The 27,013-nt window shown below is 49.8% G+C and overlaps 1 protein-coding gene across 3 annotated transcripts in view; it reads left to right on the top strand.

The window, feature by feature from the left end:
- The window catches only part of NRTN (neurturin), a 92,897-nt gene that overhangs the window by 33,877 nt on the left and 32,007 nt on the right, over nucleotides 1-27,013 (top strand). For 2 of the 3 annotated variants that reach the window (XM_079960986.1, XM_079960987.1), the window contains exon 2: nucleotides 21,120-21,357. In XM_079960986.1, coding sequence (XP_079817112.1) covers nucleotides 21,147-21,357 — 211 coding nt within the window. In that variant the 5' untranslated portion in view covers nucleotides 21,120-21,146. The remainder of the gene's footprint in view (nucleotides 1-21,119; nucleotides 21,358-27,013) is intronic. The other variant, XM_079960988.1, reaches the window with a different exon arrangement.

The following is a 27,013-nucleotide window of genomic DNA, read 5'->3' as shown; positions in this document are numbered from 1 at the left end:
ATTTGCAATTTGCAAAATCTTCACGAAAATTCACCTGCGTTGTAATGCGAATTTCTTCTGGTAATTACATTTTTGTATGCGACTAACACACACGCTTCTGCAAGTTGTTGTTGTTTAGTCATTTAGTCGTGTCCGACTCTTCGTGACCCCCTGGACCAGAACACGCCAGGCCCTCCTGTCTTCCACTGCCTCCCGCAGTTTGGTCAAACTCATGCTGGTAGCTTCAAGAACACTGTCCCACCATCTCGTCCTCCGTCGTCCCCTTCTCCTTGTGCCCTCCATCTTTCCCAACATCAGGGTCTTTTCCAGGGAGTCTTCTCTTCTCATGAGGTGGCCAAAGTATTGGAGCCTCAGCTTCAGGATCTGTCCTTCCAGAGAGCACTCAGGGCTGATTTCCTTCTGAATGGATAGATTTGATCTGCAAGTGGTTTTCCCTAATAGGATGCTTTTGCATGTACTGTTTTCATACTGTGTGCATTTGCACGGGAACTCTCTGTATGCATGCTTTGCTTGTAGTCCTTGGCTGGAAGACTGACCCTTGCAGAATTTGGAGACAAGTGATTCTTAACTCATGGCTGTGTCGCATTCCTCCTAGTGTTCTGGGAAGTGTGAGTTGGGGAGATTCGCCCTTAAATGCTAACGGATCTGGATTTCTTCCCTTGCTCCCGACTTTGGTCACCCTGAGAACAAATGAAGAGCCCTTTTAGCTGAGCATCCTGTTTTCGTGCTGACCAGCTAGATGCCTCTGGGTGACCCAAATTCAGCACTTGAGCGGGACTTAAGTTACAAGAAAGGAGAGTCCGACTGAACATAAGAAAAAAACTTTCTGACAGTAAGAGCTGTTCTAATAATAATAATAATAATAATAATAATAATAATAATTTATTTATACCCCGCCATCCCCAGCCAAGACCGGGCTCAGGGCGGCTAACACCAGGTATAAAAACAATTGATTAAAATACAACTTAAAAAACAAGATTAAAATACAACATTAAAATGCAGCCTCATTTCAGTAGAAACTCAAACCAAAAACTTTTTGGGGATGAAAATGTCAAATCTTCACCAAGGCCAGCTATCTAGACTGGTCCTACGTGGGCCAGAAAAAAGCCAGGGAAGTCCCCAAATAGGAGTTCCATCACAGAAGGAGAAAGGAAAAAGGAAAGAGGGGGAGGAGATCAAGTTAATTCCAAGCCAAAGGCCAGGCGGAACAACTCTGTCTTAAAGGCCCTGCGGAAAGAAATCAGATCCTGCAGGGCCCTGGTCTCATGAGGCAGAGCGTTCCACCAGGCCGGGGCCAGTGTTGAAAAGGCCCTGCCTCTGGTTGAGGCTAATCTAACTTCCTTAGGGCCTGGGACCACTAGGGTGTTGCTATCTATGGACCTTAAGGTCCTCCACGGGGCATACCGGGAGAGGCGGTCCCGTAGGTACGAGGGTCCTAGGCCATGGGAGGTAGTGGACTCTCCTCCCTTGGAGGTTTTTATGCAGAGGTTGTGTGGCTATCTGCTTTATCTGCGATCCCTGCATTGCAGGGGGTTCGACTAGATGAACTTTGGGGGATCCCTTCCAGTTCTATGATTTTATTTATTTTTTAAAAAAATAATATTTATTAAGATTTCAATAAGAAAAAAGATACAGAAAAAATAAAAACAAAAAATACAGATTACAAAAAGAATAAAAACAGTTAAAAATAAGTCCCTCTTTCTATATCTTACAATTCATTTACTTATTTTCATGACTTCCTCACACCTCCCTTTTTTGTATTCCAGTTCAAATAGTTATTTCAGCAAATCCTTACCCTCTTTGTTTTATCTTAGTTCTTTATCTTCACATATTGCAACTTTATACTTTTCATCTAATATCAATCCATTTTTACATATTCCTATTTAACCTTATTGGGACGCAGGTGGCGCTGTGGGTTAAAGCCTCAGCGCCTAGGGCTTGCCGATCGAAAGGTCGGCGGTTCGAATCCCTGCGGCGGGGTGCGCTCCCGCTGCTCGGTCCCAGCGCCTGCCAACCTAGCAGTTCGAAAGCACCTCCGGGTGCAAGTAGATAAATAGGGACCGCTTACCAGCGGGAAGGTAAACGGCGTTTCCGTGTGCAGCTCTGGCTCGCCAGAGCAGCGATGTCACGCTGGCCACGTGACCCGGAAGTGTCTGCGGACAGCGCTGGCCCCCGGCCTCTTAAGTGAGATGGGCGCACAACCCCAGAGTCTGTCAAGACTGGCCCATACGGGCAGGGGTACCCTATTTAACCTTATTACTAAAACCACTTCATTTCATTCCAACATCATTTTAACATTCATTAATTTTGCAATGTTTCTGTAAATAATCTTTAAATTTCTTCCAATCTTCTTCCACCAACTCTTCTCCCTGGTCTCGGATTCTGCCAGTCCAGTTCTATGATTTTAGTCGGGTCTCTTGGTTTGCACTCCAGAAGCTTTTGCACCTCGTAGTATAACAGCAGCGGCGATAAGAGAAGGGCGGAGGGAAACACGGAAGCGTTTTTGGCAGTGACACCCTCCTCCTTTTTCTCCAGGGCCGCCAAGAACACTTCACCAATTATTGGCCGGTGGATTGAAGATAAATCTTCATTTCCTGATGGCTTCCATCCCCTCGGCTTTGCCAAGACAAACTTGGGAGTGGGGATCTTTTGCTCTCTCTGACTCCCCCCCCCCACCCCCGGCCCCCAACTTCAGAGATTCATCCTCTATACCCCAACCCAAGTTTGGGGAAATGTCGCCAAATGACCCGCCGACAAAACAAGTGGAGCTTTTTCCGTCGTCTTGTTTTTGAGAGCTGGATATGATTCAGAGCAGTACCGGGGGGAAAGGGGGAAACAGCCATAATAATCTCTGTGTCAGGAGAAAGAGAAGCATGTGTTTTCGAAGCTGCACAAAGATGCGAGTGTCTCTTTTGACGGTGTACACAGTGGAAGTTGAGCCCGAGGCGTGTTGGGACCGGGGAGAGAAATTCTGGCCATGTTAAGAGTCTCGGAATTGCTTCATGGGATCAACGCAAAGGCTGGTTTGTCCCATCCTCCTGCCTCCGCCAGATGCCCCTAGGATGTTTGCAAGTGTGACCTACTCTTGTTTATAAGTCCTTGTGGATTCCCCAGCTTCTGGTATTAGAAGCCGATTATTTTTAGACAGCGGAGGCTCAACAAGGCTGTTGTAGTTCAACTAGGCGTGGGAGCGAAGTTCAATTTGGTTTGCATTCAAAGCAGAACTTACCTTCGTGCTTTCCAAAACACATCGCAAACGGAAACCCAACCCATTCTTCAAAATTCACACTTCGGCAGATGCCATAGTGGAGTTCCCCAGGCAGGTAAAGGTAAAGGTAAAGGGACCCCTGACCATTAGGTGCAGTCGTGGCCGACTCTGGGGTTGCGGTGCTCATCTCGCTTTATTGGCCGAGGGAGCCGGCATTCAGCTTCTGGGTCATGTGGCCAGCAGGACTAAGCAGCTTCTGGCGAACCAGAGCAGCGCATGGAAACGCCGTTTACCTTCCCACTGGAGTGGTACCTATTTATCTACTTGCACTCTGACGTGCTTTCGAACTGCTAGGTTGGCAGGAACTGGGACTGAGCAACGGGAGCTCACCCTGTCGTGGGATTCGAACTGCCGACCTTCTGATCTGCAAGTCCTAGGCTCTGTGGTTTAACCCACAGCTTCTGGCGCAATGGGACACCATGACGGAAACCACAGTGCACGGAAACGCCGTTTACCTTCCCACCACAGTGGTACCTATTTATCTACTTGCACTGGTGTGCTCCCTGGGAACCTTCTGAGGGCTGCATGCCAATGGCGGGCGGGGCCAAATCAGTGGGTGGAGCCAAACCAACACCTGCCCACCCTCACTGGCTGCCAACGGTAGGGCAGGTTAGTCCCACCGGAGGCCCTGTGAGCATGTACAGAGGGCTTTCCTTTTCTCTGATCAGGGGAAATTCCATTGCTCTGGATTGGGGCGGGGGCTGCAGAATTCTAGATCAGACAATTTGGCTCCTATATCGGGGCTGCTTGAGTCTTTTCGGAAGAATGCAGTATTCCCCCCCCCCCGCAAAGATCCTGAGAACCGTCACGGGGGGGGGGGGCAGCTCTGAAACCCCTCCAGTAACAACTGGTTCCACTTACATGCTCATTCTGTGTGTATGTTGAAATTGAAAGAATAAGCTTGTTTTGCTTTCATGCAAGAGATTCTCTCTTCTCCCTGCTCCCCCCCCCCCCCCAGAAAGCACGGCTTGTTTTTGCACAACCTCCTTTAAGCCTCCTAATCCATGCCTTCCCTAAACATCTTGACAATGTCTCTTTAACAGACAGCCAAGCGCTGTGTCGGAGGGGGCAAATTGCAAAAACAGACCCTCGCTCCTTCCTCCAGCCTCCTCCGCCAAAGGCAGGCTGCTGTTTGGCTGGAAGAGCCCTCCTAAAGTTTTATGGGTTTTAAATAAAAAAGTGGGGTTTTTTTGGGGGGGGGAGTGAGAGAGAGGCCTAAGGACCCCCTCCACAATCGCCGCCCATGCCCAATCTGTCTGTCTGCATCGTTGCACATGCAAGCGAACTGCAGAGGAAACCCTAGGGGATTTGACATCTGCAGCCCATGTTGGGCAAGGATTTGGCAGCGGCAAGGTGCAATCCTGCTGCCGCATGGATTCCTTCAGCGTCTAGGCATTTGCAGAGAGCAGCCCTTCGTTGCAAGGGCTGTCAGAGCACACATCTCTATCTGAGAGGGCTGGGGTGGGAAATCCGATCCCCTATGTGTTCAAAGGCTGATGTGGGTTAAACCACAGAGCCTAGGACTTGCCGATCAGAAGGTCAGCGGTTCAAATCCCCGCAATGACGGGGTGAGCTCCCGTCGCTCGGTCCCTGCTCCTGCTCCTGCCCACCTAGCAGTTTGAAAGCATGAAGTGCAAGTAGATAAATAGGTACCACTCCGGCGGGAAGGTAAACGGCGTTTCCGTGTGCTGCTCTGGTTCGCCAGAAGCGGCTTAGTCCTGCTGGCCACATGACCCGGAAGCTGGACGCCGGCTCCCTTGGCCAATAAAGTGAGATGAGCGCCACAACCCCAGAGTCGGCCACGACTGGACCTAATGGTCAGGGGTCCCTTTACCTTTACCTTATCTAAACAGCATGCGAGTGGGAATAGCAGCCATTCTCTGAATCGTAGAATTGTAGACTGGGAAGGGACCCCACGGGTCATCTAGTCCAAATCCCTGCAATGCAGGGGTCTCAAGTAAAGTATCCAAGACAATTCTCTCCAACCTTTGCTTTAAAAACCTCCAAGGAGAGGCCCCCACTTCTCTTGGGAGTCTGTTGCGCCGTCAAAGAGCTCCTACTTCCAGAAAGTCGGAATCTGCTTTCTTGCAATGCGGTTCGCTGCCCAAGTGATCTCTGTAAATATTGTTAGTATTGTTAATAATAATATTTATTCAATTTATACAACTACTACTACTACTACTACTTTATTACAGCAGTACAGTGGTGCCCCGCAAGACGAACGCCTCGCAAGACGGAAAACCCGCTAGACGAAAGGGTTTTCCGTTTTGGAGGCGCTTCGCAAAACGAATTTCCCTATGGGCTTGCTTCGCAAGACGAAAATGTCTTGCGAGTTCCTGTGGGTTTTTTCCCCTTTCCCCCCTTTTTCTAAGCCACTAAGCCGCTTATTAGCTGATCTGCTAAAAGCCGCTAAACCGCTAATAGCGCTAATCCGCTAAACTGTCAATGGGCTTGCTTCGCAAGACGAAAAAACCGCTATACGAAGAGCCTCACGGAACGGATTAATTTCGTCTTGCGAGGCACCACGGTACATAACAAGTCGAACGGAATCTGTTCCGGAAGTCCGTTTGACCTCCAAAATGTCCGGAAACCAAAGCATGGCTTCTGATTGGCTGCAGGAAGCCCCTGCAGCCAATCGGAAGCCGCGGAAGCTATGCCGGATGTTCGGGTTCCAAAGAATGTTCGCAAAACGTTCGGCTCACAAGTCGTTCATCAACCAAGGTACGGATTAAGTACTTAATTTGTTCCGGAGGTCTGTTTTTAACCTGAAACTGTTCTTAACCTGAGGGACCACTTTAGCTAATCGGGCCTCCTGCTGCCGCCGCGCAATTTCTGTTCTCATCCTGCAGCAAAGTTCTTAACCTGAGGTACTATTTCTGGGTTAGCGGAGTCTGTAACCTGAAGCGTATGTAACCCGAGGTATCACTGTACGGCTGTATTTATACTTCGCCCATCTGGCTGGGTTTCCCCAGCCACCCTGGACGGCTCACAGCACATAAAAAAAATTGTAAAACGTTAGACATTACAAATTTTCCCAATACAGGGTTACCTCCAGATACTGACCTTTGCCTAGAGATCTCAGGGTGGTTCGCAACATAAAAATACAATACTGTATATATAAAAGAACACAAAATAGATGCGGGTGGCGCTGTGGGTTAAACCACAGAGCCTAGGACTTGCCGATCAGAAGGTCAGCGGTTCGAATCCCCGCAATGACGGGGTGAGCTCCCGTTGCTCGGTCCCTGCTCCTGCCCACCTAGCAGTTCAAAAGCACGTCAAAGTGCAAGTAGATAAATAGGTACCGCTCAGGCGGGAAGGTAAACGGCGTTTTCGTGTGCTGCTCTGGTTCGCCAGAAGCAGCTTAGTCCTGCTGGCCACGTGACCCGGAAGCTGTACGCCGGCTCCCTCGGCCAATAAAGCGAGATGAGCGCCGCAACCCCAGAGTCGGCCATAACTGGACCTAATGGTCAGGGGTCCCTTTACCTTTAGGCACATGTGAGTCTAAGCAACAGGCAAACATTGGGGGAATTTGCTTTGAAAACCTGCGTACATTAGATAGTCAGCCTACAGAGGAAGTCCCTCGTAGCCAATCAAGGAGCGGCTGTAGCTGATGCAACAGCTGGTCTCCTAGCCTCTGAAGATGCCTGGTCTTTGGCGGACAAAGATGGATCTGGAAGTATTCCCAAGCCATGCACTTGCTCTGTCAGAAAAGTGTGCGGTCCACGACACAAAAGAATTGGCTGGCCAGTTTCCCGGACCCGGAAAATGCTCCCCTCCCCGCCAGCCTCTGTCCCGCCATAAACTTCAGGGTCACATCTGATTCAGAGGTTGTTTTTATTTTGTAACATTCACATTCCACATGGTTGCAATAAAACTTCAAAGCGGTTCGCAAGAAAAGACTAAAATGATAACATTATGATAACATTATCAGTAAAAAGAAAAGTTAAAACCTTTTTCAAATACCCCAATTAAAATGAACTGTAAACTAAAGACCAAACACATGCCAACATCCGGCATTCAAACACATGTCCGGATCGACTTTCCTGAGCAATAATGTTTTTAGCAAGCGCCGAAAGGGATACAGTGAAAAGGCCGGCTTGCTTTCAATAGGCAGGGAGTTCCAAGTTTCCCACAAGTATATGTGGTGCCCGTAACAGGGCCAGTTCCACAGGCTGAAGCCTTCATGTGGGCACATATGGGTTAAGGTGATTTCACAGGTAATCTGTTGTGATTCAAGGACCCGCCACCCGCTTGGGGATAAAAAAGACACATGGACACAGTATTTTAGGTTAATGGGCTAAAAAAGGCCACAACTTTATTGATTACAGCATGTGAGAGGTATTGGCTTAGGCATTGGATAAAACAACAGGGCGTGACTCCACCCCCTCAGGGAGGGGTGAGTCTAACAAGGGTTAACCACCAGTGCGAGGAGCCTGTGGATGCAAATACAACTGAAAGCTCCCTCTGATGTCACCGGGGGTCGTGCCATGGCCCTAGCCACCAGTATGGGCGTCGGACAGGATCCACGACCGCCGGATTCCTTTACCGGAATACCTATAAAATGGAGGGGTAGGCGATGGCCACACCCTACCCTCAAATACACAAACATATTCCAATGCCTAACCGCCAATACCTAAAAGTTGTGACGATTTGCTACGAGGTAGGCAAAAAAACCTTGCAAGAAGATCAAACCTATCCATTCGGCCCCTCTATTCCATCCCCTCCAAAGATTCCCCCATGAAAATAGGGACGTCCCTCACAAGGTCTGAGGGACAGTGGACCGGCCCCCTGCTGAAAAAGTTTGCTGACCCCTGCTGTAGAGGACCTCGCCAGTCCAGGTTTCCCTTTCTCTCTCTGCCTGAGATCTTGGGGAGCTAAGAATTGATGCTTTTGAATTCTGGTGCTGGAGGAGACTCTTGAGAGTCCCACGGACTGCAAGAAGATCAGACGTCTCCATTCTGAAGGAAATCAGCCCTGAGTGTTCACTGGAAGGACAGATCCTGAAGCTGAGGCTCCAAGACTTTGGCCACCTCATGAGAAGAGAAGACTCCCTGGAAAAGACCCTGATGTTGGGAAAGATGGAGGGTGCAAGGAGAAGGGGACGACAGAGGACGAGATGGTGGGACAGTGTTCTTGAAGCGACTGACATGAGTTTGACCAAACTGTGGGAGGCAGTGAAAGACAGGAGTGCCTGGCGTTCTCTGGTCCATGGGGTCACGGAGAGGCGGACACGACTAAACGACTAAACAACAACAAGGCAATAAACCAAGTGGCCGGTGCCAATTTGCCAGTTGGATGAAAATTCCTACCGGGCCCCTTGGACAACCAAGGTGACCAACCACAGGTCCATAGCAATGTCAAGAACGAAGCAATGAACTAAGGGAGGGTGGGTGGGTGATCCGACGAAAACCAGCAGCGAAATGAAAGGGCCACATTTGCCGCGGCCACATTTGAGCGGCAAAACCCCGCCCCCAAGCCTCCACCTGGCTGGTTGGCTACCTGGGGGGCACAGCGCGGCAGCCAGGCCAGCTGGGGAGGGGGCTGGAACACCCCCTGTCAACACTCTGTAAGGAGGAGAGGCTCTTTCAAACAGAGCAGCAGAAAACACGCTTGCTCCATCTTCCAGCCCTTGGGATACTTGAAGCTACTCTCGTATCTCCTCTCAGTCTCCTCTTTTCCAGGCTAAACATACTCAGCTCTGATCCTCTTTCAAATCCATCTAACTGCTGGCCATCACTGCCTCCTGGGGGGAGCAAATTCCATCACTTAACTACGTGCTGAATGAGCTCCTTACTTTTATCCACCCTGAATCTTCCAGCCCTTTGCAGGATTAGCCTTTGCACACTCAACACTGCCTTGACCAAATTGGGTAGCACTTATCAGCCCCAGAATCGCCTTGCGAAAAGGCTCAAAGTTGAAGGAGCCCATATTTGGCTGTTTCGCTCTGTCCCCAATTCCTGTCACCTCTCGGGAGATTTTGCACAATAACAAACTCAGCTGCGTCGTGTTTTGGCACCGGCGGTTTGCTAGGCGGGCACTGAGTCTTGCGGCAGCGCTGGGAGAGAGTCACACAATGCCTAACATCTTGTAAAAGGCCATTAAAAAAGGAAAAGGACTGGATTTCCTAGAAGTGTCTGTTTCTGCCAGAAAAAGCTTGATTTGGGACCGCTCTCCTGTTCTGTCCGGCTCATTCCACCAAATTGCTAACAGATTCTGCAAAACATAGTGCTGCGTTTAAAGCTCCGTTTGTGATAGGTTTCGTTCAGGGATGAAAGGAGGCGGCGAGTTCCATGGCGTTCGTCACAATCTGCGCTTCTTCCTTTCCACTGCGGTTCGGGTTCTGCTAAGACTTACTCTGTTTGTCTCACTATCCGCTATTGCCAAAACGGACGCAATGAATTACGGTGCATTTCGCCGAAAGGGAAATGTCAGAGGTGATGCAGAAAATAATGTAATCATTTACATAATATTTGTGGGCAACAGTGAATGCTTGCCCAGTTTCCATTCTTGACACTGGATGAGCAGGTGAATCGCAGCAAATTTCGGCTCCCAATTCCATTTGTGACTGAGTGATCTGACATCTCTAAGTAGTACAGCGGTACCTCTAGTTGCGTTCCGCTCTTGTTACGGACTTTCAGTTTATGAATGCGGCAACCCCGGAAGTGTTTACTTCCAGGTTCGCCATGTGTGCATGCGCAGAAGCGATCTGTGTGCTTCTCGCATGCGCAAAAGCGATCTGCACGCTTCTTGCATGTGCAAAAGTGATCTGCATGCTTCTCGCATGCGCAAAAGCGATCTGCATGCTTCTCGCATGCGCAAAAGCGATCTGCATGCTTCTCGCATGCGCAAAAGCGATCTGCATGCTTCTCGCATGCGCAAAAGCGATCTGTGCGCTTCTCGCATGTGCAAAAGTGATCTGCGTGCTTCTCGCATGCACAAAAGTGATCTGTCCACATCACGCTTGCGCAGAAGCACTCGATCAAGCTGCACACATGCGCGGAAGAGGCGCTATAGTTACGGACTTTTCAGGGTGCAAATGGCACCCCAAAACGAGGTACCACTGTGGATCTGTTTTGCATGTCACAAGATTCCACAATCATGCTCCATTGCGAAGTTCCTAAGCAGGGCAGGAGGGATGGTCAGGGGTGGGAATTCATGCAACCCACAATTTTAATATAAACTGACTTAATTCGCATTTCCTGAACACAAATGTGAGCCAAAACCCAGCTCTCCTGCACATGAACATTCTCCAATCTGGAAATGGGGGGAACAGAGTCGCATTTGGGAAGCGAGAGCAAGGCATTCTGAACTCCAGAACTCGGGAGAGAGAGATTTCATAGAATCGCAGAATTCTGGAGGTGGAAGGGACCCCGAGGGTCATCTAGTCCAAACCCCTGCAATGCAGGAATTTCAGCTAAAGCATCCATGACAGATAGCCATCCAACCATAGCTGTCAACTTTCCCCTTTTCTTGCGAGGAATCCTATTGGAAATAAGGGAATTTCCCTTTAAGAAAGGGAAACGTTGACAGCTATGCATCCAATCTCTGCTTACAAACCTCCAAGGATGGAGAGTTCATGATCTGAGCACTTGTGGCTCAAAGGCAATGAATCATCGCACAACAGCCCTTGGATCTTCAGGCACCAATTCTGTTCCTCCCAACTTTTTGATGTCTCCATCCTTGCGAGCTGTTGGCTCCTGCACCCTCCCATCGCCCACCGCGACGTCACAATTTCAACAGCCGGGGACGGATGATTTAGTCTGCGTCTAGACATGAAGGAAGGAGGGTGCGTCTCAAAAGTTCGCAAATATCCATCAGCGCTTGCTGTAAGAAATGTCTGCTTTGGGTTCCGTGAGACAGTTTGGCCTGCGGGCAAGGCTTCCTTTAAAGGTAAAGGTAAAGGTACCCCTGCCCGTACGGGCCAGTCTTGACAGACTCTGGGGTTGTGCGCCCATCTCACTTAAGAGGCCAGGGGCCAGCGCTGTCCGGAGACACTTCCGGGTCACGTGGCCAGCGTGACATCGCTGCTCTGGCGAGCCAGAGCCGCACACGGAAACGCTGTTTACCTTCCCGCTGGTAAGCGGTCCCTATTTATCTACTTGCACCCGGAGGTGCTTTCGAACTGCTAGGTTGGCAGGCGCTGGGACCGAGCAGCGGGAGCGCACCCCACCGCAGGGATTCGAACCGCCGACCTTTCGATCGGCAAGCCCTAGGCGCTGAGGCTTTAACCCACAGCGCCACCTGCTTCCTTTGGTCCACCTCAAATCTGTAAGGAGAGCCCAGCAGGGACAGATTAAAATGGGTACATCTGATGGCATGCATTTTACTTCCCTCTAGCCCAGCAAATGGTGTTCAAAGATAAACAATTAAAAAAAATAAATACAGCGGTACCTCAGGTTATATACGCTTCAGGTTACATACGCTTCAGGTTACAGACTCTGCTAATCCAGAAATATTACCTCGGGTTAAGAACTTTGCTTCAGGATGTGAGAACAGAAATCGTTCTCCGGCGGCGTGGCAGCAGCAGGAGGCCCCATTAGCTAAAATGGTGCTTCAGGTTAAGAACAGTTTCAGGTTAAGAATGGACCTCCGGAACGAATTAAGTACTGTATTTTTTGCGCTATAAGACTCACTTTTTCCCTCCTAAAAAGTAAGGGGAAATGTGTGTGCGTCTTGTGGAGCAAATGCAGGCTGCGCAGCTATCCCAGAAGCCAGAACAGCAAGAGGGATTGCTGCTTTCACTGCGCAGCGATGCCTCTTGCTGTTCTGGCTTCTGAGATTCAGAAATTTTTTTTTCTTGTTTTCCTCCTCCAAAAATTAGGTGCGTCTTGTGGTCTGGTGCGTCTTATAGAGCGAAAAATATGGTACAGTGGTGCCCCGCAAGACGAACGCCTCGCAAGACGGAAAACCCGCTAGACGAAAGGGTTTTCCGTTTTGGAGGCGCTTCGCAAAACGAATTTCCCTATGGGCTTCCTTCGCAAGACGAAAATGTCTTGCGAGTTCCTGCGGGGTTTTTTCCCTCCCCCCCTTTTTCGCTTAACAGCTGATCGCTAAAAGCCGCTAAACCGCTAATAGCGCTAATCCGCTAAGCTGTGAATGGGCTTGCTTCGCTAGACGAAGAGCCTCACGGAACGGATTAATTTCGTCTTGCGAGGCACCACTGTACTTAACCCGAGGTACCACTGTGCAGACTTTTATCATAAGATAAACCATTCTTGAAGCCATTCGGAGACCTTGCCTCCTCCTCTTCCTCCTTCCTCCACAAGTTTGTGGTTGGTTATTTCGAGGCAATTTCCCCTGACAAGGACTCAAGGCTACAAGTTTCATTCATTCCCTTTATCTGTCGAAGGTTTTGTACAAGATCCCTTCCCTCGCACATTTTTTTCTTTACAACGATCCTGCAAGGTCGGTGAGGCAGAGAGGATGCAATTGGCTCAAGGGGACCAGTGTTGATGTGTAGACAACGTCAATGGGGGGAGATCAAATGCAGGAGAAGCTTCCTGATGGAGAATAGGACGTCCCTGTTTTCATGGGAGAAACATTGGAGGGGATGGAATAGGACGTCCCTATTTTCATGGGTGAAATGTTGGAGGGGATGGAATAGGACGTCCCTATTTTCATGGGTGAAATGTTGGAGGGGATGGAATAGGACGTCCCTATTTTCATGGGTGAAATGTTGGAGGGGATGGAATAGGACGTCCCTATTTTCATCAGGGAAATGTTGGAGGGGATGGAATAGGACGCCCCTATTTTCATCAGGGAAATGTTGGAGGGGATGGAATAGGACATCCCTATTTTCATCAGGGAAATGTTGGAGGGGATGGAATAGGACGCCCCTATTTTCCTCCGAGTAATGCTGGTGAGAGATTTTACTTTCTTGGGCTCCATGATCACTGCAGATGGTGACAGCAGTCACGAAATTAAAAGACGCCTGCTTCTTGGGAGAAAAGCAATGACAAACCTAGACAGCATCTTAAAAAGCAGAGACATCACCTTGCCAACAAAGGTCCGTATAATAAAAGCTATGGATTTCCCAGTAGTGATGTATGGAAGTGAGAGCTGGACCATCAAGAAGGCTGATCGCCGAAGAATGGATGCTTTTGAATTCTGGTGCTGGAGGAGACTCTTGAGAGTCCCATGGACTGCAAGAAGATCAAACCGATCCATTCTGAAGGAAATCAGCCCTGAGTGCTCACTGGAAGGACAGATCCTGAAGCTGAGGCTCCAAGACTTTGGCCACCTCATGAGAAGAGAAGACTCCCTGGAAAAGACCCTGATGTTGGGAAAGATGGAGGGCACAAGGAGAAGGGGACGACAGAGGATGAGATGGTTGGACAGTGTTCTTGAAGCTACCAGCATGAGTTTGACCCAACTGCGGGAGGCAGTGGAAGACAGGAGTGCCTGGTGTGCTCTGGTCCAGGGGGTCACGAAGAGTCGGACATGACTAAACAACAGCAATGCTGGTGGATATGTAGAAAATAAGAAACAGATTCATCCGCAGCTACTCAAGCCTTTGAGATGGCTCCACCAATTTTCCAGGCTGCTGGTGGAGAAGTCCCTGCCCCCCCCCCCAAATCTGGGGAGCCCTGGAAAGAGCAGAAACAGAGTCACCTTCTCCAGCAAGTCAGCACAAGGGCCGGGTGCCTATTTAATTTGGAGACGAGTCACGAGATCCTGCCATAGGGTGCGAGCTGGGCGTGCCACGCCGAACGGGCTCACCGTGGGGTGGGGGGAAATGACGTCGCTTGGGGAATGGTGTGTGTCAGAGGCACGAGAAACACTGCCTCCTTTCTCCTTTCATTTCCCAAATGCCTTCGCGTCTTTCATTTCGGTTTTCCCCCCTCCAGGGCAATAATTAAGCTGGCACACGGAGATCTTCGCCCGCCTTGTCTTTGGGGCATGTCTTAATCATCAGAATAATTGCTGCTTATCATTTGATGGGAGAGATTGACAGGCCTCAGGCAAATGGCGTGTGTGCATGTGTGTGTGCGCGCATGCATGCAATGTTTGGTTGGCAACAGAAGGGCCTCATCGTTGGCAACAAGAACATTAATTTCTGGCAAGGCTATCTCCCCAGCAGAGAAATCAGTGCTTTTGCCAGTTTCTCCCTAAACTTCTGGCTGTTTTGCTCAAGATCATTCACCGTATTTTTCGCTCTATAACACGCACCTGACCATAACATGCACGTAGTTTCTAGAGGAGGAAAACAAGGAAAAAAATATTCTGAATCAAATGTCGAACTAAATTATTTAATAAACAACCGGTATACGAGAATCATATTACAACCATGTAAAGTGAACAGGCTAGGTGCCTTCACCCCCCCATTAAATATTTGAGGGAGTCAAACCCCACCCCTCATTGTGGTATGGGAGGTGGGGCTTACCTGGCCGCCCCCCAATATTTTTTGAAGTTGGAAGAGGGAGGGAAGGAGGGAAGGAAGAGAGAGGGGGAGCACACATTTGTGCAGCTGCCTTGCCTCGCTGGAATCAGAGCAAAAAGAGGGGAAGGAGACGCAGGGACAGGAGAATCGTAAGCCGCTTTGCTTGAATTTACGGGTGAGGTGCTGGGGTAGGGACGGAAGGGGATGCCCTCTTTGTCCCTCCTTCCGGCTCATTGTAAAGAAAGCATGCGTGTAAGCGGCTCTCCCTTTGCGTGAATTTCAGTCAGCCCATCAGGCTGTAAAGTCACCTCGCCAAAAAGCCATAGAGCAGGCAGGTTGCTTCCCTTCTCCCACCTCGCCGAAAAGCCATCAAGAGCGGCTCCTCCCGCCTGCATTCGCTCCATAAGGCACACACACATTTCCCTTTACCTTTTTTGGGGGGGGGGAGTGCGTGCTATGGAACGAAAAATACGGTACCTTTAGGCTGTGTGAAAGGAGGCAGTAAGCACTGCCCGTTTCCATGTCTCTGTGGGACAGGGGCGGGAACCTGTGACCCTCCAGGTGTTGGTGAAATTCAGCTCCCATCAATCTCAGCCAGCCTGTTGTCAGGGCAGGACAGCAATAACTCACAAGGTGCCAGCAAAGTTAACTATTCGCTGAAACAAAAACAGAGAAAGTCCTAGAGAGCACGGCAACTCTTCCCAGTGGGTCTTGCCCCAACGAGGCAGTTGCAAGGACCTTCCCACAGCTCCCCGAGTCTCCTCCTCTGCCATGTCCTTCCCAAGCAATCTGAGACTCTGGCGCCTCGTCTGTCTCTGCACCGCACTCTTCGTACCCCTGCGGGTGACCAGGGCGGAGGCAGCAGGTTGCAGCAGGAGGGCGAGATTCCCTGCCTTCTTCAGCAGCCAGACTCCTCTATGGACTCCGCTGCAGAAACGCCGTTTACCTTCCTGCCAGAGCGGTACCTATTTATCTACTTGCACTTGGACGTGCTTTCGAACTGCTAGGTTGGCAGGAGCTGGGACCGAGTAACGGGAGCTCACCCCGTCGCAGGGATTTGAACCGCCGACCTTCTGATCGGCAAGTCCTAGGCTCTGTGGTTTAACCCATAGCGCTACCCGCGTCCCGTGAATTAGGTAGAGACACCTTTAAATGAGAACTGGAAATACCGTATTTTTTGCTCTATAAGACGCACTTTTCCCCTCCTAAAAAGTAAGGGGAAATGTGTGTGCGTCTTATGGAGCGAATGCAGGCGGGAGGCTCTGCTCAGCACTCCCTTTAAAGAGGGAAAAGCCCCCAAGAGCTGCACACACGCTCCGTGCACTCTTTAAAGGGAGCACGGCTCTTGGGGGAGCCTTCATCCCGGTGCCCTGAAGAGGCTTCACGCAGCTATCCCAGAAGCCAGAACAGCAAGGGGCTATCCCAGAAGCCAGATCCCTTTTGCTGTTCTGGCTTCTGGGATTCAGAATATTTTTTCCCCCTTGTTTTCCTTCTCCAAAAACTAGGTGTCTTATGCTCTTATAGAGCGAAAAATACAGTAATTTCTGCCCCTTCCCTAAAGTAGGAAGAAGAATGTTATTAGCTCCCTGGTAGGGTGATAACGGACTTTAGGTGGTAAGATTTGGGGGGAAGCAAACGCTGCTTTGCAGGGACACGGGTGGCGCTGTGAGTAAAACCTCAGTGCCTAGGACTTGCTGATCGCATGGTCGGCGGTTCGAATCCCCGCGGCGGGGTGAGCTCCCATCGTTTGGTCCCAGCTCCTGCCCACCTAGCAGTTCGAAAGCACCCTTAAGTGCAAGTAGATAAATAGGTACCGCTTTATAGCGGGAAGGTAAACGGCGTTTCCGTGTGCTGCGCTGGTGCCGGCTCGCCAGAGCAGCTTCGTCACGCTTGCTACGTGACCCGGAAGTGTCTGCGGACAGCGCTGGCTCCCGGCCTCTAGAGTGAGATGAGCGCACAACCCTAGAGTCTGTCAAGACTAGCCCGTACGGGCAGGGGTACCTTTACCTTTACCTTTAAACGCTGCTTGCCAAAACGAACCGTTTTTGTAACTTTCGGTCTCAGAGTCTCTGCTTAACATCAGGAGTTGCTTTTCGAGTCGAAGCGGATGTAACAAGGGATCTGTTGTGCTGACATTTTTATTAGCGAATTTTAACCGAGAGCAAGCATGGTTATGAGTTACTGATCTGGAACCTGGCAGCAAGCCTAAGACCGTGAATCATACAGAGAAACAACAGTCAGCGTTCTCCACCACTTAGAGCTCACACAAGATCCATTCATTGTTTTTAACTGACTGGTTTCTTGTGGGACACCATTTGGGCAGCTACTGCTTTCAGAAATTTCTGCAGCGTTGACGGGTTGGCTGCTAGGATCAGCTAATTTTTTGTTGCTTCCCCTATTTATAACGTTCCTGCATTTGACAGTATAGCGATTGCAACATTTGTTTGCTTCTAATAAAGGTAAAGGGACCCCTGACCATTATGTCCAGTAGCGGCCGACTCTGGGGTTGGGGCAATCATCTCGCTTTATTGGCCGAGGGAGCCGGCGTACAGCTTCCGGGTCATGTGGCCAGCATGACTAAGCCGCTTCTGGCGAACCAGAGCAGCGCACGGAAACGCTGTTTACCTTCCCACCAGAGCAGTACCTATTTATCTACTTGCACTTTGACATGCTTTTGAACTGCTAGGTTGGCAGGAGCAGGGACCGAGCAATGGGAGCTCACCCCATTGCGGGGATTCGAACCGCCGACCTTCCGATCGGCATGCCCAAGATGCTCAGTGTTTGATGTCGCAAAAGCGGAATATAAATATTAAATCAAATCAAAAGAAGCCTTGCGAAAACTGAGTTGTCAGATGAAAAGCAGAGGACCTTGCAAGACTGTACAAAACTGGGGATGGGGCTTGCTATCAGAAAAAACTGCTCCTTTTCCCTTATGTGTTACCCAAGAACCCGCTTAGAGTCATTATGTAGGTTTTCTATTGGTAGGAGAAAATTACAGAGGCCAACCAGAGAATATTGAGAAGCAAAGCAGCTAGTAAGCCTGATCTGTATTAAACTGTTGCAACGGGGTCTCCACTCACCCCACACAGGAGGGAGGAGGAACCCAGAACATTGGTGCGCAAGCTCTTATACAGACATTTGAAACTGCCTACGCTGTAGCTCAAGACCACCACCCCCCCCCCCGAAAAAATACACATACATCACAAAAGAGGCAGTCTATAGCAGAATCCTGTCTGGCAGGAAACCTGTTAATGGTCACTGATTGCTTTTACCTGGGCATCCTGTCCATTCTTTAGTGATGGTAAACACACAGTTCCTGAATCCAGGTCACAGGCTCACCCTATTCATACACAAATACGCCCTTAAGCCAGGATTTGCAAGCAAAAAGACAATGGGGAGGCTTTTCCCATTTCCTTCCTCCTTGCAGAGAAACATTTGGGAGAGTCGAAATGGTTTCAGGATTGCTCTCCTGTACTATTTCAGACACGTGGTTTATATGCTTATGTATGTGTTTGCCTTGTACATATATGAACATATGATTTATATATATATGAGACCTTAGAATTCCTATAACAGGTGTTTTGGAAATACATTGCTCTCTGCAGAGAGATTGGGACGCAAACATGCAGGGAAGCCATGCAAAGCGGACCTAAATGCTTTTGCTTCTCGTCTCTGGAGACTGGTCCATTCGACTGGATGGGGCTCTGCCCCACCAACCACAGCCTAGATTCCTCCATGCCCACCTGTCTTCTTCCTTAACAATGAATCCAGGGGTGGCTTTGCCTGTCATTTTCCTACTCAGTAGCAGGTGGTGCTGTGGGTTAAACCACAGAGCCTAGGACTTGCCGATCAGAAGGTCGGCGGTTCGAATCCCCGCGACGGGGTGAGCTCCCGTTGCTCGGTCCCTGCTCCTGCCAACCTAGCAGTTCAAAAGCACATCCAAGTGCAAGTAGATAAATAGGCACCACTCCAGCAGGAAGGTAAATGGTGTTTCTGTGCGCTGCTCTGGTTCACCAGAAGCGGCTTAGTCCTGCTGGCCACATGACCCGGAAGCTGTACGCCGGCTCCCTCGGCCAATAAAGCGAGATGAGCACCACAACCCCAGAGTCGGTCATGAGTGGACCTAATGGTCAGGGGTCCCTTTACCTTTACCTTTACCAGGACTTAGCTGTACTTAAGTTTTAGCTCTGCTCTTTCTAGGGACAGGGAAGCACTTGAAAGCTCTGCGAAAGCCTGTTCCTTAGCGCCCCTTTGGAGCAAATGGCAATCTGGGGTTTCAGTGGATCGATGTTTGTGGTTCGAGGACCCGACCCCCGCAATCTGAAATGAATACGCAAGGACACATGATATAAGGTTAATGGGCAAGGAAAGGCCACAACTTTATTGATTACAGCAGTGAAAAGGTATTGGCTTAGGCATTGAATGTCTAAAACAAGGGGGGTTTATTCACCAGTAGGTGGAGCCTGTTGCTGCTAATCCAACTATAGGCTCTCCCCTGATGTCACTGAGGGTCGTGCCATGGCCTCCCGCCAAGCAGGCATCGGACAGAGTACACGACCGCCAGATTCCTTTAACGGAATACCCCAAAATTGAAGGCATAGGCGATGGCCACACCTAGCCCTTCGACACACCACAACACATTATTCCAATGCCTAACCTACCCACCAATACCACAAAAAGTTGTGACGATTGCTACGAGGTAGGCGAAAAAAATACAAAAGGCCTAATGCCAAATGGAAAAATTCCTACCAGGCCCCCTGGGCAACCAGGGCGACCAACCTAAGGTTCATAGCAAGGCCAATGAACTAAGGTAAAGGTAAAGGTAAAGGTACCCCTGCCCGTACGGGCCAGTCTTGACAGACTCTGGGGTTGTGCGCCCATCTCACTTAAGAGGCCAGGGGCCAGCGCTGTCCGGAGACACTTCCGGGTCACGTGGCCAGCGTGACATCGCTGCTCTGGCGAGCCAGAGCCGCACACGGAAACGCCGTTTACCTTCCCGCTGGTAAGCGGTCCCTATTTATCTACTTGCACCCGGAGGTGCTTTCGAACTGCTAGGTTGGCAGGCGCTGGGACCGAGCAGCGGGAGCGCACCCCGCCGCAGGGATTCGAACCGCCGACCTTTCGATCGGCAAGTCCTAGGCGCTGAGGCTTTAACCCACAGCGCCACCTGCATCCCTAATGAACTAAGGCCCTGAGCTAAAGGGAGTGGAGGGTGGGTGACTCTCGGCGGGACGACGGAGAAGAATGAGGCCGAGGAGAGGCTGGTGCCGCAGCAAAAGGGCTGCAGTAAACGCCCCCTCGGAGGCACCTGGTTGGGTGCTTGCCGAGGGGCGTGGGCGCCAGCCAGGTGAGAGGAGGAGGCAGGGGACTAACGCCCCCTGCTAGGGGCGGAGCTTGGGCTCCCGCCCACAACCACTCCCCTCTCTTCCAGGGAGGAGAGTCTTTGCTGTGATTCAGGTTTAAGGAGTGGATTTTTGCAGGGAAAGCTATGAAGCAAAAAAAAGGGGGGGTAGCTTGGACACAGAGGTTTAAAGTGTGGACCATACAGTGGTACCTCAGGTTACAGACACTTCAGGTTACAGACTCCGCTGACCCGGAAGTAGTACCTCGGGTTAAGAACTTTGCTTCAGGATGAGAACAGAAATCGGGCGGTGGCAGCGGGGGGGGGGGCATTAGCTAAAGTGGTGCTTCAGGTTAAGAACAGTTTCAGGTTAAGAACGGACCTCCGGAATGAATTACCGTATTTTTCGCTCTATAAGACGCACCAGACCACAAGACGCACCTAGTTTTTGGAGGAGGAAAACAAGGAAAAAAATATTCCGAATCTCAGAAGCCAGAACAGCAAGAGGGATCGCTGCGCAGTGAAAGCAGCAATCCCTCTTGCTGTTCTGGCTTCTGGGATAGCTGCGCAGCCTGCATTTGCTCCACAAGACGCACACACATTTCCCCTTACTTTTTAGGAGGGAAAAAGTGAGTCTTATAGAGCAAAAAATACGGTAAGTACTTAACCTGAGGTACCAACCTCGGTTCTCAAACTTAATCCGTTCCGGAAGTCCGTTCCAAAACCAAAGCGTTCCAAAACCAAGGCGCGCTTTCCCATAGAAAGCAATGCAAGACGGATTAATCTGTTCCAGACTTTTAAAAATAACCCCTAAACCAGCAATTTTACTATCTAACGAGACCATTGATCCATAGAAAGAAAGCAATAACCAATGTACCGTACTATAAAATAAATAAGACAGTATGGTAGATGATAAAAATTAAAATGAATCTTTTCCCCTTACCTGCGCTGATGATAGTCATTCTTTGGATAGGAGGCTTTTATCCATTTCTGCATTTTTCAGAGGAGGAGAAGCCCCCCCAACGCCACGTGGACCTCTTTTGAATGCTATTGCAGGGGGTCTGGGTGGGGCAGGGATACCAGGGCCCAGGCCGGTGTAATAAAGACTGTCATTTTTGCCTGTTTTGCAGAGTTTCAATGTTCTGACTTGGTCTAAGATGAAGGTATGGAAGCTGGCAGCTATAGCCTCGATGCTCTTCAGTTCCATGTTGTCCGTTTTGGTTTGTAGAGACTTGTTCACCAGGAGCCAGGAGCACACCCTCTTCTCCTCGTCGCTGTTTTCGAGAACCTCGTCATCTTCCTCGCTCGCCGACGGCCACAGGAGGCACCCAAGGGCTCTGGGACGCCGTGGGTCGCTGATCTCCCAATGTAAGCTTGTGCGCACAACTTCCTTCTCCCGGTGGAAAAAGAGTAGGCTGGTTTGGGAGGGTCCACGAGTGCTTAGGAGACAGAGCTGGGTGTGAACCTAAGGTGGTCTCAATGTGGCCACCCAGGCCTCTTTAGGTGGTTCCTCAAGGGTGGCGCTGTGGGTTAAACCACAGAGCCTAGGGCTTGCCGATCAGAAGGTCGGCAGTTCGAATCCCCGTGACGGGGTGAACTCCCATTGCTCGGTCCCTGCTCCTGCCAACCTAGCAGTTCGAAAGCACGTCAAAGTGCAAATAGATAATTAGGTACCACACTGGCGGGAAGGTAAACGGCGTTTCTGTGCGCTGCTCTGGTTCGCCAGAAGCGGCTTAGTCCTGCTGGCCACATGACCCAGAAGCTGTACGCTGGCTCCCTCGGCCAATAAAGCGAGATGAGCGCTGCAACCCCAGAGTCATCCAGGACTGGACCTAATGGTCAGAGACCCCTTTACCTTTACCTTGATCATTATAAACTTGGGCTTCTATGCAGCATATCCCGGTGTAAAACTCTCTCCCGAACAGAGATACGAAACTCGAGACTAAATCGACTCAGCACACATGCACGCAAAATTTATACGATTGCACACATGCGCTTAAAATTGATGTAATTGCATCTGCAAATCCCTGCTTAGAAAACTGTGTATGGTAGCATGAGGTTTCCTATGACAGCATACAATCAAATCCAGACCCGTCCTCCCAAGCTGGGATGGGATGGGGAGATTAGATGAATTTTGGGGACTGTTTGACTGGAACATGGTTGCCTCTGAGATTGGTTACATTTCACTACCCCCACCTCCTGAAAAAATGCATTTAATTGCACGTTTGTCTATGGATTAGAATACTTTCAAAGGCAGTTGATTGGGGTGGGTTTGTGTATACGATTAGATCAGGCTTTTTGTGGTTATCGGATGCCTCCAAATTCCAGCTGCGAAGGAGAGAGGGTGACTTTGATGTCACCCTAGGGGAGACAGAGTGCTGCCAGACCACTTCTGGGTCCCTCGCTTTAAGAAGGACATGCCGATCAGAAGGTCGGCAGTTTGAATCCCCACGATGGGGTGAGCTCCCGTTGCTCAGTCCCTGCTCCTGCCCACCTAGCAGTTTGAAAGCACACCGGTGCAAGTAGATAAATAGGTACTGCTCCGGCGGGAAGGTAAACGGCGTTTCCGTGCGCTGCTCTGGTTCTCCAGAAGCGGCTTCGTCATGCTGGCCACATGACCCAGAAGCTGTACGCCGGCTCCCTTGGACAATAAAGCGAGATGAGTGCCGCAACCCCAGAGTCGGTCACGACTGGACCTAATGGTCAGGGGTCTGTTTACCTTTACCTTTAGGCATTCCTGTAAGCTACCAATTGCACACACCGGGAGAAAAGTGAAGTGCTCCATCCCATCACCCTCGAGGAATTTTTCTATACAGTGGACTCTCAGGTTGCAAACGTGACCCGTGTGGGAGGCACGTTCGCAACCAGCAGTGCCGCGTCTGCACATGCTTGGGTTGCAATTCGGCACTTCTGCGCATGCGCAAAGTGCAGTGTAGCACTTCTCTGCATGCACAACCACCGAAACCCAGAAGTAACCCGTTCTGGTACTTCCAGGTTTCGGCGCGTCTGCAACCTGAGGTATGACTGTATGTTGGAAGCTATCCAGAGTCACTGGGGCAACCCAGTCAGATAGATGGGGTATAATAATAATAATAATAATAATAATAATACAGTTGTACCTTGGATCCCGAATGCCTTGCGAGTCGAATGTTTTGGCTCCCGAACGCTGCAAACCCAGAAGTGAGTGTTCCAGTTTGCGAACTATTTTTGGAACCCAAATGTCAGGTGCGGCGTCCGATCAGGTGCAGGAGTTTCAGCGGGGAGAGGGAAGGAGAACAACAACAACAAAAAAGGGAGGTCAAGGAGGGTCATTTGGCCGGGGGAGGGGGCGAGTGAGAAATGTCCCTATTTTCATCTGAGGAGTGTTGGAGGGTATGTAAGGGGGAGTAGGAGGCTGACAGAAGAGGGGCTGCTTGGAAGTAAGAAGGCGAGCAGGTGGGGGGGCTGGCTGGCTGGACGAACTTGGAGGAGCAGTGCTAACTTTGCCCTAATGGGGCCACCTTCCCCAACGAGAAGGGAAAACCCAGCCAAATGGGCAGGGTATAAATAATAAATTGTTGTTTAGTCGTTTAGTCGTGTCCGCCTCTTCGTGACCCCCTGGACCAGAGCACGCCAGGCCCTCCTGTCTTCCACTGCCTTCCGCAGTTTGGTCAAACTCATGCTGGGAGCTTCGAGAACACTGTCCCACCATCTCGTCCTCTGTCGTCCCCTTCTCCTTGCGCCCTCCATCTTTCCCAACATCAGGGTCTTTTCCAGGGAGTCTTCTCTTCTCATGAGGTGTTCAAAGTCTTGGAGCTTCAGCTTCAGGATCTGTCCTTACAGTGAGCACTCAGGGCTGATTTCCTTCAGAATGGAGAGGTTTGATCTTCTTGCAGTCCATGGGACTCTCAAGAGTCTCCTCCAGCACCAGAATTCAAAAGCATCCATTCTCTGGCGATCAGCCTTCTTGATGGTCCAGCTCTCACTTCCTTACATCACTACTGGGAAAACCATAGCTTTAACTATAAGGACCTTTGTCGGCAAAATAATAAATTATTATTATTATTATTATTATTATTATTATTATTATTATTATTATGACTTGCCAAGCAAGCAAACCCCGACTGTTTCAAACCAAGCTTTCTGGGCCCTTCCCCAAATTGGCGCCAGCGAATTACTGGCAGCGAATGGTCATTGGAATCAGACGCTGCTGTCCCTTTTGTTCTTTCCTGCCTAGGAACGGAATAAAAGCCCCCAGCCACTGGGTCCTTTAAAAGCCCTCGGAGGCTTGGTAAAGGTAAAGGTAAAGGTACCCCTGCCCGTACGGGCCAGTCTTGACAGACTCTGGGGTTGTGCGCCCATCTCACTTAAGAGGCCAGGGGCCAGCGCTGTCCGGAGACACTTCCGGGTCACGTGGCCAGCGTGACATCGCTGCTCTGGCGAGCCAGAGCCGCACACGGAAACGCCGTTTACCTTCCCGCTGGTAAGCGGTCCCTATTTATCTACTTGCACCCGGAGGTGCTTTCGAACTGCTAGGTTGGCAGGCGCTGGGACCGAGCAGCGGGAGCGCACCCCGCCGCAGGGATTCGAACCGCCGACCTTTCGATCGGCAAGCCCTAGGCGCTGAGGCTTTAACCCACAGCGCCACCTGCGTCCTTCGGAGGCTTGGTGGAGGCTGTTAAATCCAGGTTGCGAGCAGAGGCCAAGTTGCCTTCGTGGAAAAACGCTGGATGCTCGGAGCGTCACCGGGTTGTGGGGTGGGGAGGGTATTTAATGCAAAAATAAAAATAGAGGGCTGCGCCCCATGATTGTGGCGGTGGACGGGAGAGTCTTGGGTTCTTTTTAAAGAAAAGAAACTTTTACCATATCCATATATGAGATTCTCTGAATCTCACAATTTCCCCTCGTGTCCCCTGCATGGGTCCTTAACATAATTATTCTAGATACAAGTAGGTAGCCATGTTGGTCTGCCGTAGTCAAAACAAAATTTTTAAAAAATCCTTCCAGAAGCACCTTAGAGACCAACTATTTTTTTAGAAAAATAATATTTATTCAAATTTTAAAGATTACAAAGAGAAAAAAGAAAAAAAAGAAAAAGAAAAAATACAGAAAAAATACAAACAATTAAAAAAAAGTACAGATCAAACCTTTACATAACTTTCTTTCCTTTGCTTATTTCCTTGACCTCACACCTCCCTTTTTTGTATTCTAGTTCAGTTAGATATTTCAGCAAATCCTTTCCAGCTTTGTCTTTATCCTAATAATTTATCTTAATATACTGTAATTTTATATTCTCGTCTTTCACCAATTAACAAATCCATTTTTACCTAATCCTTTATATCATTTCTGCTAAAACCGCATTACTTCATTCCAACATCCTTCTAACATTCCTTAATTTTGCAATATTTCTGTAGATAAACTTTGAATTTCTTTCAATCTTCTCCCACCAACTCTTCACCTTGGTCTCAGATTCTGCCAGTCATTTCCGCCAGTTCCATATAGTCCATCACTTTCATCTGCCATTCTTCCTGGGTGGGTAAATCTTGTGTCTTCCGCACCTTAGAGACCAACTAAGTTTGTTATTGGTATGAGCTTTCATGTGCATGCACACTTCTTCAGATACACGAAAGCTCATACCAATAAGAAACTTAGGTAAAAGGTAAAGGTACCCCTGCCCGTACGGGCCAGTCTTGACAGACTCTGGGGTTGTGCGCCCATCTCACTTAAGAGGCCAGGGGCCAGCGCTGTCCGGAGACACTTCCGGGTCACGTGGCCAGCGTGACATCGCTGCTCTGGCCAGAGCCAGAGCCAGAGCCGCACACGGAAACGCCGTTTACCTTCCCGCTGGTAAGCGGTCCCTATTTATCTACTTGCACCCGGAGGTGCTTTCGAACTGCTAGGTTGGCAGGCGCTGGGACCGAGCAGCGGGAGCGCACCCCGCCGCAGGGATTCGAACCGCCGACCTTTCGATCGGCAAGCCCTAGGCGCTGAGGTTTTAACCCACAGCGCCACCTGCGTCCCTTAATAAGAAACTTAGTTGGTCTCTAAGGTGCTACTGGAAGGAATAATTATTCTAAAACTACATATCATTGCATTCTCCACAGTTTTCATCTCTCTGAATTATCCATCCCACCCCCTGTTGGTTTTAAAGTTCAGCTCACGTTTTTATTTGTTTAACAATGGTCTCCTAAATAAGTTATACATTCTTCCCATTCTTTTTTTAAAGTCATTATCTTCTTGATTCCTGAGTCGCCCGGTCAGTTTTGCCATTTCAGTATAGTCCTTACGGTCTTCAAACAAAAACATCTTGGAGGTCCCGGGCCGCAGGGAGGTTAGGCTGGCCTCAACCAGAGCCAGGGCCTTTTCAGCTGTGGCCCCGATCTGGTGGAACGCTCTGTCCCAAGAGACTAGGGCCCTGTGGGACTTGACATCTTTCCGCAGGGCCTGCAAGACAGAGCTGTTCTACCAGGCCTTTGGCCAAGGCACAGTCTGACCCCCTCCTTCGGTAATCCTCACAGAACTCTAGCCCAGTGGTTGCCATTAATCTGATTTTGAATTGATTTTAAAATTAATTGATTTTAGAATGCTGTGTTACTTTTATTGTTGTTGGCTGCTCTCAGCCCGGCTTCGGCTGGGGAGGGCAGGATATGAATAAAATGTTATTATTATATTATTATTAAGGTAAAGGGACCCCTGACCATTAGGTCCAGTCGTGACCGACTCTGGGGTTGCGGTGCTCATCTCGCTTTATGGCCGAGGGAGCCGGCGTACAGCTTCCGGGTCATGTGGCCAGCATGACGAAGCCGCTTCTGGCGAACCAGAGCAGCGCACGGCAACGCCCTTTACCTTCCCGCCAGAGTGGTACCTATTTATTACTTGCACTTTGACGTGCTTTTGAACTGCTAGGTTGGCAGGAGCAGAGACCGAGCAACGGGAGCTCACCCCGTCGCGGGGATTCGAACCGCCGACCTTCTGATCGGCAAGTCCTAGGCTCTGTGGTTTAACCCACAGCGTCCCATAATCAGTCGTACCAACAGGCTAAAAA

The sequence above is a fragment of the Podarcis cretensis genome, assembly GCF_951804945.1.
Source record: "Podarcis cretensis genome assembly, chromosome: 18".
In the NCBI taxonomy this organism is placed as follows: Eukaryota; Metazoa; Chordata; class Lepidosauria; order Squamata; family Lacertidae; genus Podarcis; species Podarcis cretensis.
The sequence above is the reverse complement of the archived record's forward strand: the minus strand, read 5'-3'. Positions and strand labels throughout refer to the sequence as shown.